Below are 12,787 nucleotides of genomic sequence, written 5' to 3'. Positions count from 1 at the left end.
TCCATTTGTCGAGGTAATGCTGAACGATGCTACATCGGATAACTAAAAACACGTTTAACGAGCGGCTTCAACCGTTTTAGGTAAAAAGTACACTATAAAAAAGTAAAATTAACAGGTTTATAACGCATGTGTCATTTTTAAACTTCTTTTCATATCTTGGTGAATTTAATATTGCATTAAAAATGCAAGTGTGTAATTTTTGTGGAACATCATTCATTGTGAAGCTAATCCGTACAATAAGAATAAATATATTTATTATTGTAATTACGTTTCAGTACGAAGCTTTGTCTTACGTTTAAACTAAAACTAGAATGGTAAAAATATAGAAAGAACCGTGAATGAAAAGAGAATGACTAAAAATGTAGCAAGAACAAATAATTTTAATGCATTTTACCAATGTGAACTTTTCTAAAAATATCCACTATTCCACTATATTCTATAAAGTCAAACTGGCGACCTGCGATGCGGCCCCTGAAGCAGTTTTATGCGGTCCACCAAGAAATTTAAGTCGTGTATTATTTGAAAATATGGCGTTGCAAAAGTTTCAATGTTTAGTTATTTGAAATCTGAGTTTACATTATTTTCATTTCCACTGAAAACAAGCATGAATAATGCACTAGAAAATCTATAAATGGAGCTAATTAATTTACAGTGATCTTATTCAGAGGTTTCCAGATACAAAAATTTATTAACTTTTATTCGTACTTGTTAAGAAATAAACTCAGTTACAAACTTTTCCACTAGTTGCTTAGTTTGGAAATACATTTATATGTGAACACTTTTTTAACAGTTGAAAATTAATACGATAAAAAGCCGATTGACCCATGAGCATGAACAATCGGTAATAAAGGTAATTTCTAGTAATTTCTCTCCCAGGCTGCAAACGTTATCAGAATCAAAACTCCATTAAGTATTTATTTATGTCTTTATCTTGATAATTATTTAATTAGCAAAATTTAAAATTTAGTTTAAATATTATTTCGTTTGGTAACAAAATTTTTTTATTTTGTCAAAAAAAAAAAAAAAAAAAAAAAAAAAAAAGACCCGTCAGCTGTTTTCAGATAGAGCATTCGGCCCTCATGCAGTTTGAGTTTGAGACTACCGTTCTACAGTTTTTCAGGTTTAAAGCAGATATTCGCTATATTAGCGCAACATTCCGTAGTCACTTCAGCATGAGAATGTCACCAAATGTAACGGCTCATTACTATTTAGTAAACAGTAGTAATGTTCTAGTAGCATTTAAATCATGTGTTCCTTTCTGTGCCTTCGATACAGAATCCACGCCAAAGGTGTAATGAGTTTTAAGAAAAATAGGTTCGGTGCATGAATAATTAGGGTTCTACTTGCTAAATTACTAAGCTGTGAATAAACTTTGTTCGTTGGGTAATAAAATTCTTCTCACTTATCTCAAAACTAAATCGGAGCAGCACTGCATAAAGTAAAAGATTTTAAACTGAAGTTTCTCTCTTTTGTTTAAATCTTTTATTAAACAAGAATATGTAGTATTCTACTGTAACTTGAAGCTAAAGTCCTGCAGAACCTGCAGACAGATAGTGAGTTATCACTGAGTCTTAAGGAAATCACAAATATTGTAAGGTGTTAAAATAACCTTTTTATTTAGTCCTTAAAATGAACAGAAAGAGCACAGCTTATGCTAAAACGAACTTCAGCTACCTTGCGGGTGTTTAAATTACGATAGCAAAGTTAAATTTCAAATATAGATAACGTAGTTGGATAATGCACATAAAATAGACTAATTAAGCTACTTCAGAATTTTACTGGGCTTATTTGATAATACCGGCTTGTAAGACCCTAACGCCGGAATATAACTTTAGGCAGAACTGTAATAGTTACGGCGCAGCAAGACGCGGCTGCCAGAAGCTCTCATCTACATATTCAAAACCCTCAGCTTAAATACACAAAAACCTAATTTCATTCTGGTGAAGAAATGCGGAAAGAAGAAATTATAGTAGAGGATAAATCATAATAATTGGTTAATTAAAATGAAATACCTTACAAATAAATGCAACTAAAGAAAAAACGTTCTTGTTTCTGTTATTTCGCAACTACATCCTGTCTAGTCGTATCATGTTGGATTTAAAAATGAAGGGGGAGAGACAGGCGCGTGCGTTTACATGCAGGCATTAAAAAGGAGGAAGTGGATATTCGGTTTTCAGCACTTGGTCTAGATAATGTAGTTTTCTGATTCGTACAAAAGTGCGATAAGAAGTTCTACTGACTGGGCGATCTGTTTTCTTGAGTAATTTGTGACTAAGGATATATGTTTTCGATAATCGAAGTTCTTAAAAGGCTCCCTAGTGTATGCTTTTAGCGCCTAGCATTAAGAATGGTTGTAGAAGCAAATCTTACTTTTCTATTATAAGTCATAACGCAACTGATAATGAATACTTAAATTTAAACAAAATAGTGTATGTGTTTCTGGACAAGTGAGGAGACAAGGTAAAATCTTGGAAATCTCGTTGCTTGTTGATTTTCTTTATGCATTACATTATCAGATCGTTTATCATTCATGAGGCTTGACAGATGTCGCCTCATGAATGATGAAGTATATATTTTTTTTTATCATTTATCATTCACGCGGTCTGGCAATTTGCTATTTCAAACCTAGATGTGTTCGATATGGTTTTTAATTTGTCTTTCAAACTAAAAGAGTTTGTTAGTTAACTAAATGAACGATTTAAAAGTATACAAATTGTTAATGTTTCGTATCTTTATTTTATTTTTAATAATATCTCGAATTCATGTAATTTATAAGACATCTTGTTCGTGTCATTTATAATGTAGTTAATACATAAGTTTTATAAATATTTGCTGCATTATTGTAATTAAAAAAAGTTTCTAAGTCCATATATTAAATATAGGGATCCAGAATAATTATTTACTCATCGTCTTATGACGAGTATTTTTTGGTACACTTATTTGAAAATAAACCTGCTATTTGATATTCAAATGAGCTATTCAGATGTGATATACATAATGCTTTTAACTTGTAAATGAGTGAAAGCCGAGAAACTTAATTAACGTACTTCATATTATTTGTAAATGCGCGCAAAAACCAATGCAATAAAATGAACCAAAAGTGAGAAATTTACAAGCGTGATGAAGTAAGTTCGGAAGAGCGAGATGCGTGCGTTTTCATTATATATGAAAAGGACAGCAAGATTAGAGCGTCGGCAAATGAGGAAACTCTTTAATCTTCTGGTTATTACTTTAGCATTCTGATGTTTCTAATACATTTATTTAGTATTTATTCTAACCATTTCTGCCGTGTACCTTTTTTAATTGTACTCAGTTAAACATTAAAATAATAAATTAGGTTTAAATGTTAACGAAAATGTGACATGACTGTCATACCTAATGAAATTTAACAGATGCTGACTCGTATTTACATTGCTCTTAAAAACTGTGAGCAAAGCCCCAATAGCCAGCTAATTTAGTTGTGACTACACGTCGGGCCGAAATTACTCTGTGGCTTTAGCACGTAACAAAATGTTAGAGAACATGGAAATTAGAAAAGGAATTGACGAAAATTATGTCAAAACCATGCAGTACTCAGTACAAGAGCAAAAGATGAAGATGTTCAGTTGTCTAACAGGAAGCTTTGTCTTAGCTGCGATTGTGAAAATGAAACGAAGAGAAGCATTTGCTTAATAAGAATGCAGAAGCTTCGAGACATTTCTGGCCAAATGGTAGGCCAGATGGCTCAAACCTCTAATGCCATTTATTTGTGTTATAAAAGAGAAAGAAAAACAGCTAAGAATAAATTATCTAAAGTCTAAGGATTTTAAAAGTTCTTTCAAAAAATCTAGAGGTTATGTAACTACAATTTTCACTTTTGTGGGTTATGTAAAGTAGGCAATACAGAACAAATTATTAGCATTTGAAAACAATACAAATTTAATATATCGGTATAATCAATATTGGTATAATCAGCAACTTTCTTAGTGTATACGATCATGGTATGTATTGTTCATCATAATAAAAGATTATAAAACTTAACAATATTTTTTTCTGTAAATTTAGTACCTCTTCGTATTACTTTTCCAGACTTGAACCTGTGATACTGAGCCGTACTGAAGTGGATGGAATCTTAGAGGACGATTCTCATAAGTCAGGAACTTATATTTTGTATGAGGATCTTGAGAAGGAAAAAATGTATTTAGCTTTTAAGTAAGTTATTTTTTTCATATTCATGTGAGCCCCCCCCCCTTTTTTTTGTGAAATTTTCTACAGTCCCAGCTTACTACCAAATTAATGGCTTCGTTTCTTTAGCTGATGATACTAGATTGGAATTTTATCGGAACTTTGTTACAAATGTGTGCAAGCATGGAATGGAGAATGCCCTTGTATCTAAATTTTAAAAATTAAAAAAGAATAAGTGTAGAGATGCTACTTTTAAACAGTTCGAATGATACGTTTGTTTTTATATAAGGCAGTCATCGTTTGTTTCTATATGACGCATATTCAGGTAATGATGTAAGATGGCTTCGATTTCATGCGAAATGTATTTATTGTTGTAAAAGTTCAAAGAAAATATTATATTTTTTTTAATCTTGTACCGTAGAATCTTCTATTTTCCCTCTTAGTTTAATCAAACTAATGAGAACGAAATCAGTTTCAATAAAACTTTTTTTATTAAATCTTAGGAATTGTTACCTAAATATTAAAAAAAATTTTCATGTTATACATGTGCACAACAATTTTTTTAAAATAATGGATGATATTCTTTTATTTTTTTAAAGAATGCTTGTAAAGAACCACCATTTGACGAGTGTATTATCAGTTGTTATTGTTTCATTACTTTCTTTCAACAAAAGGTAAGGCAAACTGGAACACTAAAAGAAATATTTTTTAAATTGTATTTAAAGCACTGTAGCAAAAATATTCCTCAATTAAAAAACAAAACACAACAATAAATATGTACTTTGAGCGCACCAATTTTCCGTATTTCTATTCTGTTAGTTTCTTATATTATTTATGTTTCGATTGATTCGGTTTTGTATTAAACGAAATTCAGTTAAGTGAGTTACAATGCATAATGAAACGATTACATGAGAAATTTTTTAATAGAAAGGTTAGGAAAACTTCGAATCTGGAAGAGTTTTCTTTAACATATAAGAGTCTTGCGAGTAGCATCGCGTTACTCACACTTTGTCCCCTTGAATTTGTAAAAGTAGACTTCTGAGACTTACATTACAGAAGTTTATTATTTGATTAATAACTGGTCTGGTATTAGGGGACAGAAATTAAAAAATAAAGATATTTTCTGCTCTCTTAAAGCTATCATTCTGAATTAGATTTTCTACTGTTGCAATTTAACTTGGCATAAGTTTCTGCTAGCCACGATTACTTCGCGAGCACTTAGTCAAGAGCGAGCCAAAATTTAGGTTAGGCTTGTTAATTTTTTTATTTTGCCATTTGATTTAATTTGAATATATATTGGTTACCCTCAAGTCATCGGAAATCTTTTCCTGTCAATATTTTTCAGTTTGTGCAACAGTCATGTCAAAGTGTCAATAATTAGTTTTATTTAACTTTGTACTTTAGTTGTGATGACACTTTTAGCTAAGAATTTAGAAAGTCGACTGACAGTCTATTATGATTGCCTTGGTGTTTTGATAATGTAAAGTTAACGGCGTAATTGCACAAGATGATCCACAAAATTCGAGGTAATATTATAAGTTCTTTTTTTATAATGTAATTAATTAATGATTAAATAATTGTAATTTCGATTATTTACCATTGATTTTAATATGGATCCCCCTTTGCCCCCAAAAAACTAAGAAAATAGAAGATTGACAACTATGATGTGAATTATAAGCTGCGTAACATCTTTGCCCATAAAAGCGACGTTAAACTGAATTTCCGCAAGACATACTGCGTGAAATGATTTTTAGATTAAAGTCTTCCTTTCGTTCTCGATCTATTGATAAGAAAATAAGAGAGAATTTTATTATTTTAACTGAAAAAAAAATTTTGCAAAGAAATTTGCACATGTTTATATATGATTGTATAAAAAAAAGGAAGGGAAAGGTTTTATTGAAAAGGTACAGCGCAAGCGCATATAAAATCTAAAAGTTCACGATTATTCAAAACTAACAGAAGAAGAAGGAAAATAAAAGTAGTGAAAATAGCAGACAAAAAACTCCCTATAATTATCTTTATTTTTATCGAAATATCAACGTCTCGATGAAATTCAGATCTCTGATTTAGAAACCGGTTCATCGTCTTGTTCGGAACAAAACGTGCTTGCGTGCCAGCCAGAGGCTGAGAGTTTGCAAAGAATACTGCATCAAATAACTTTAAAAAGAGAGAAGAAAGAAAATAAGGAATTTAATGATAAAAATTCAGCAGCAACAATTAATAGCCAAGAAGCAGAAAATGATAAAATCTTTGCGAGCTATTACGGCTGGGAAAAAAACACGCTTTGCCTTCTGAATACTGATTGTGATTTTGTTGATTTTGGTTTAAGACAAGACTGAAATATGTCGGGGATGACAGGCTTTGAGAACTAGAATGGTGTCCATTTTATGCAACTGAAATTTGCCATACAGGAGAAGACGCATTAAAGCATCAGACGATGCCCTATTTTAATATTACAAGATAAGTATCGTAATTAAAGAATATTTTTCTCCATCTACGTCACTGAAGCTATTTTGACCAGGACACAGTATCTGGACTTCATCTACCTAAAGAAGAAAGAAAAACCTAAAGAAGAAAATATTGAAATGAACCTAAAGAAAAAAATTACCTAAAGAAGAAAATATTGATGACACATCAATATCACATTTCTATCACATATAATGTAACACTATATTGGTAAGTGTCTCTTATTGCTTAAACGAACTGTATGACAAAGGAAAAGGAGATTAAAAATCTTTAACAAATTAAAATTTCTAATTTAGCAATTTCTTAGAATCAAGTTTAAAGGTCTAAAAGTATGTAAATGAAGAGAATTAAAGAAAGCTTAAAAGGTTATGAATAAACTGTACAGGTAGTACAAATATTTTTGTTTGATTTGGGCAAAGCATGCGAGGACGGTCTGCCTACGTGGAAGTATGCCTTTTCTAAGGGAAACAGACTCATATTCGTTTTACATATGGGAATGACCCACAAACGGCTGAGCGGTAAAGTCGATAAACAGTGGCAGTTCCGACCTGGGTTCAATTCCAAGCGAACGAGCTGGCTGCATGGGTGTTTTAGTGGTTTTCCCCATGTGTAACTAGTATACAAGCCAGATTCCCTTAGAAAGTCCTCCACGAAGGCATCCCTCCTCATAGGCAGATAGCCCTCGCGTGCTTAGCCATAAACTATTAACGCTCTAAACTTTTCTCTGAAAACTTAATAATAAGATCTAGGACTGTAATTTTCTCCTCAATTAATCGTTACTGTTATCTGAACGTTTAACTGGGGAGAAAAATTAAAAATGTACTAACAATGTAACAGCGTACCTTGACATATATATATGTATATATATAAAGAGAGATTTCAATTAATTTCAAGGTTCCTGCTCCCTGAAGAAGTGATATTGAGATTGATTGAATTCCTCTTCTGTTTTTGTTCATTTTTCTTTTAATTTCATAATTTTTTAAGAGGAGTTTTGCTTGTTTGAAATGTTTTGGTTTTAAAATTTTTTAATTTATTTTTGCATTTCTATGATTATTTGAAATTTATTAATTATGAATTTCAATTTCTGGTCTTTGTGAAATTTTAGTTCTAAATTTCTTACTTTGTCTTTAACAATGAAATAATAAAAGCAAGGGAAAGCCGGAACACCGTCCGTGAGTACTTAGATCCATATTGAAGAATTCTAATTGCGTAGTATGCTAATATGTTGACTTGATAATATCTAAGAAATTTGGCAGTCGAAGCAGTTTTAATTCCATTTTTATTTTCCAGTTGACGTTTGTGGCCACAATTCACTTGGCACTATTCAAGAACATTTACATTTTTGATATTATAGCGATAGCAAGCAAGACAGGGAAATTACATCCTAGCAGGGCAGAGAGCGAAGCTGAAGTGCGTAGTTATGCAAGATGGAAGCACACGATGAGAAATGTTTTGGTTTGAGTTAAAAAGTTTCATTTTCCAATTATTACGTCATCAGCGTTGCGCAGGCCATGCAAATTGGAAGGATCTAAAAATGAAGTAATCCAGAGAAGTTATTACGATTTTTATAACAGAGAGGAAGAATTAAAGAGCTACCGTTAGTTTAAATTATAATTTTGATCTACATATTTTTTTATCTTACATATATATGAAATATATTTTTTCCAATGGCGGGCACTTGCCTATAACGGCATTGACCACTACTAAGGCCAGAAGTGGTGATCATTTTATTGTGGAGGCACTTAACAGGCGGCCACCGTTACCTCCTATGAAGGGACAGGACAATTTTACATCCATGCCTTCTCCAGGACTCAAACGCGGGCCCTATGGTATCGCAGTCAGGCTCCCTTAACCACTATAACCATCTGGGCGGCTATTTAACATACAGATGGAAGACAAAATAATGCGAAAACCTGTGGAAGAGTATGACGTATTTCACACCTGCAGTACAGCCACGCCACCTGCAACAGAAGTCTGCCACCTAGTTGAGCCTGAAGAGGAAGATATCATTCTCTCAACAGCAGTCACCTGCGTCGCATGCTTTAAATGAACTGTCTGTGAGAAGGTGAAATGTCAGACCTGTCAGAGTTCCAAAGAGGAATGATAGTTGGAGCACGTTTAAGTGGAGCATCGGTTATGGAAACTACAAACATTGTGGGGTGTGCAAGGAGTACGGTATCAGCCATTATGACAGCATACACGAAAGAGGGTAAGACGACGTCTTCAAAGCACAACAGTGGCCGAAAGTCAAAACTCTCTGACAGGGATAGATGGTCTTGAAGCGCATAGTAGCCCGAAAGCATAAGCAATCGTTATCCGAGATAGCATCCGAAATGAACAGTCATCTCCAGGACCCCGTTTCAATAAAAACTGTCAAAAGGGAACTTCATGCTGCGAACATTTATGGCAGAGTGGCAATCGTAAACCATTGGTGAGAGCAACTAATGCTTTCAAGCAACGCTAATTGTGCAGAGATCACAAAGGCTGGTCCCCACTGGAGTGGCAACAGGTAATATGGTCAGATGAATCGTCATTCACCCTATTTCATACGACCGGACGCGTTTATGTCTGGAGAACGCCCAGAGAAACGTTTCATCCTGACTGCCTCTTGCCGATTGTGAAGTATGGGGGTGGCGCCATTTTGGTATGGGGTGTGATATCTTGGCGCGGTCTTGGGCCACTTGTTATTCTGCATAGGAGGATCACATCCAATCACTATCTAAGCATTCTAGGGGATCATGTCCATCCTTTTGCCCAGGGGGACTGTATTCCCTGGGGAGCGACCGCTTTTTCAAGACGACAACGCCCCCATCCACACTGTTAGGTAATGGTTCAAAGAGCATGACCATGCAATTGAACATCTCGCTTGGCCCCCTCAGTCTCCGGACTTGAATATTATTGAACATTTATGGGCATATTTGGAGTCCAAACTTTGTTCCCGATTTCCACCTCCATCCGGACTTTCGGAATTAGAGACCTCTCTGCAGGAGGAATGGCTTACTATTCCTTTAAATATTGTCCATGACCTTTATGCATCTATCCCACGTCGCGTTCAATCTGTACTTCAGTCAAAAGGTGTCCAACTCCTTATTAATAAAGATTTTCCATTATTTCACAGGTGTTTGTATTATTTTGTCCTCCATCTGTAATTCATATGTGAATTCTTAAAAATCTTTTAGTGCCCACCAGCTGCCGAGCGGTAAAAATTGCTGAACACTGGTAGTTCGACCTGGCTCGATTCTAGGCAAACAGGCTGGCTGCGTGAGCATTTCCGTGTTTTTTTTCCATGTGTTATTGGATACGAAACAATTTCTCTTCGAAAGTCCTCCACGAAGGCCTCCCTCTCCTTAGGTAAATAACCCTGTAATTGCTGTAATCGAACGAATCTAAATCTAAAAAAACTTTTAATTCTGTTCTTATATTAGAAGACTGTACCATTCTTACACCGCAGAAAGTGTGATTTTCTCGTAGTTGGTGTTGACTCCTCGATTAATTGTTGCACCTACTGCTTTATAGTGCTTACCATCATTCTGAATTTTTAATTAAAATGGTCATCAGGCTTTAAAAGATTTTCTTTTATTATTTGACTAGCTGGTTAATCGATTACAGCAAAGCACGCGAAGGCTAGAGACCTAACGGAGGGATGCCATTATGAAGTATTTTTTTAGGGAAACTGACTTGTATCCGAGTTAAATTATCTATCTGCCTTAGGAGTGATGCCTTGGCTACATAACGAAAATTCGTGTTTCCGATGCACATAGCGGAAATCACGAGAAACCTGTGCATTTAACCTTTTCTCAAGAAACTTTCAAATGGCTAACTGCTAGTGTTCAGTGGTATAATTCACTCCCTCACTTATAGGTCAATAACTGATAAACAAATTTTTGAATGGTAATATGCAAAGTGTCAAGCAGACAAACAGAAAATCTACTTTTCATGCAAAATTATTTATTGAGTTATTCATCTTTTATTTACTGAAATTCAACCACCTAATAGCGTTCTTAAGGAAATACGGTATTTACGTGCGCATTTACGTCCTTTTTTTAATTGATTTTCAAATCTTGTGAACAAAGGGGAAAAAATTCCGCGGTGTATACCATTTTTGAGGGAAAGGGTTTTAAATGGAGGAGGGGGGAGAACCCAGCACACTAAAAAGGAATGGACTTATTGTAACCTCTCTATATATGTATTAAAAAAATTGATAAAAATTATTAATTTGAATGACATTCTTTTTATTTACAGAATGTACATGCCAGTCTGTTCGTACAGACCTTATCGCTTACGCGTTTACGCTTACCAAACATCAGAAGTATTAACCTCATATGGTGGGAGGGGATTTACGTGAGGAGGAGAAATATACGAGTAAATATGGTTACAGGATCAAGAAATTTCCGACCTCTTTTAAAAGAATGGTTTTCTTTATCAATCTCCTCACATTTTTCCCTAGAATATACAGTATACAACATAATCATAATGCAAGTAATTGCAGATAAATAACTTAAAGAAAACAGAATAAGAATATGAACAAACGTTTTCAAAAAGTGATTTATTAGATTTCTTTATTTTGTATATTATTAGTATTATTAATTCTACAAACATAAATAAGTTTTCAGTTACTTCGTAATTTTATTTTATTTTATTTATTTTTGATTGTGTTTTCTTATATAAGTTCTCGCGTTTTGCCTTTTTACATTATTGCTTCAAATTTATTTATTAAACATATTTATTAAACATATTTATTGCTTCAAAATTTATAAATTCTTAAAATATATCGTAACATTCCATTATATTAATCTAACCAGTCATTATAATTTAGATTTTTACTTCTTCTTTCCGTTTCCCTACCACATTGCAAATCAGGTTAAAAGTATTTAAGGTGAGGATTTCAAACTGAGCGTGTTTCCGCCTCTCGAGGCCACTTTACTAGGTTTCGCGAGCTCAGATAAGAGTGTAGCCTTCAACTTTGAATTATAATTGTCGACATTTATTGTTACACCAGTGAGAAGTTTGAACCAACTTCGCGTTAAATCAGTGTTTCCCAGCCTTTTTTGTGCTATTCCCCACCTAATCCTCTCTAAAACTTTTAAGCTCCCCCTAGCATATACATAATTTTTAATATTAAACTGAAATTTTCACGAAAGAAACTTGAATGATAGCTTTTAGGAAGAAATGACTACGAAATTTTATGAGCAAACACAGTAAGTGAACTTTCAAAACATGGAAAACTGAAATTCAAGAAGAAACTCATTTTAGTGAAAGTTTTTTATTTTAAGTATTAGTAATTTTTATTGTTTAAATTTAGCGAGTTCCTTGCGCTTGATACTTGCTGCAAAGAAATTTTATGTCAGATTCCAATTTAGATAACTTGTGTCTCAAGTCTCCCGATTTCATTATATCCAAACGGTTTTTTTTTTTTTTTTTTTTTTTTTTTTTTTTTTAAAGCAGGAAATCATTTATGGCACTAAATCCACATTCAGTAAAATATGAAGATGGAAACGGTAACAATAGTTCTCTTGCAAATTTTGTTGCATTTGGATATCTGATTCTGGTTACCTCACAAAGCTATGTCATCGCTCCTTTTATATTAAATAAAGTTTTAATTGACTCATCATTTTGCATTTCTGCGAGTTCTTTTTACTGCATATTTGAAATGTCAGCCAAATCCACTAGCATTGGCTGCATCATCCAAGTTGGAAAATCAATTTGTTTTATGTTACAAAATCTTTTAAATCAGCCGATAAAATTTTCAGATGATCGACAGTAACAAGTATAGCGGTAGTCGCGTCACATTTTTGGAGCCAATGAGACTTTTCAAACATTTTGTGGTAAACAGTATATGCCTGGCATAATTCAACAAGGATAATGAAACCAAATATCTTCCTTTTGCATCATAAGTTTTATTTGCTCCTTGAAGTTGTTTATTTAATATATTTAATTTTTCAAAGATATCAGCTAAATAACTCACAATTGCCTTGTTATCATCCGTTAACGGATTTTTCATTTCAGGTTTGTCGCTTAAAAAATAACTAAGAGTATCAAATAGTTCCATAAATCTTTCCAAGCAGTTCCCTTTCGACAGCGTTCTTACTTCAGTGTGAAGTACAAGTCTCATATAGTCTTCATTTTGTTCTTCATAAAATAACTTGAAAAGACGTTC

General features: G+C 33.4%; 1 protein-coding gene across 3 annotated transcripts in view; it reads left to right on the top strand.

Moving 5' to 3' along the window:
* LOC118201163 (uncharacterized) overlaps nt 1-12,787 on the top strand; it is an 86,092-nt gene that overhangs the window by 35,812 nt on the left and 37,493 nt on the right. For 2 of the 3 annotated variants that reach the window (XM_085808759.1, XM_085808758.1), the window contains one exon: nt 4,069-4,191. In XM_085808759.1, coding sequence (XP_085664885.1) covers nt 4,069-4,191 — 123 coding nt within the window. Of the gene's footprint in view, nt 1-2,268; nt 2,461-4,068; nt 4,192-12,787 lie in introns of those variants that run through there. The other variant, XM_035373195.2, reaches the window with a different exon arrangement.

This window comes from Stegodyphus dumicola, chromosome X2, assembly GCF_044657685.1.
Source record: "Stegodyphus dumicola isolate Sdum_Otavi_A_Nest chromosome X2, ASM4465768v1".
NCBI classification, from domain to species: Eukaryota; Metazoa; Arthropoda; class Arachnida; order Araneae; family Eresidae; genus Stegodyphus; species Stegodyphus dumicola.
Note: the sequence above shows the minus strand (reverse complement) of the source record. Positions and strands in the feature narration are given on the sequence as shown.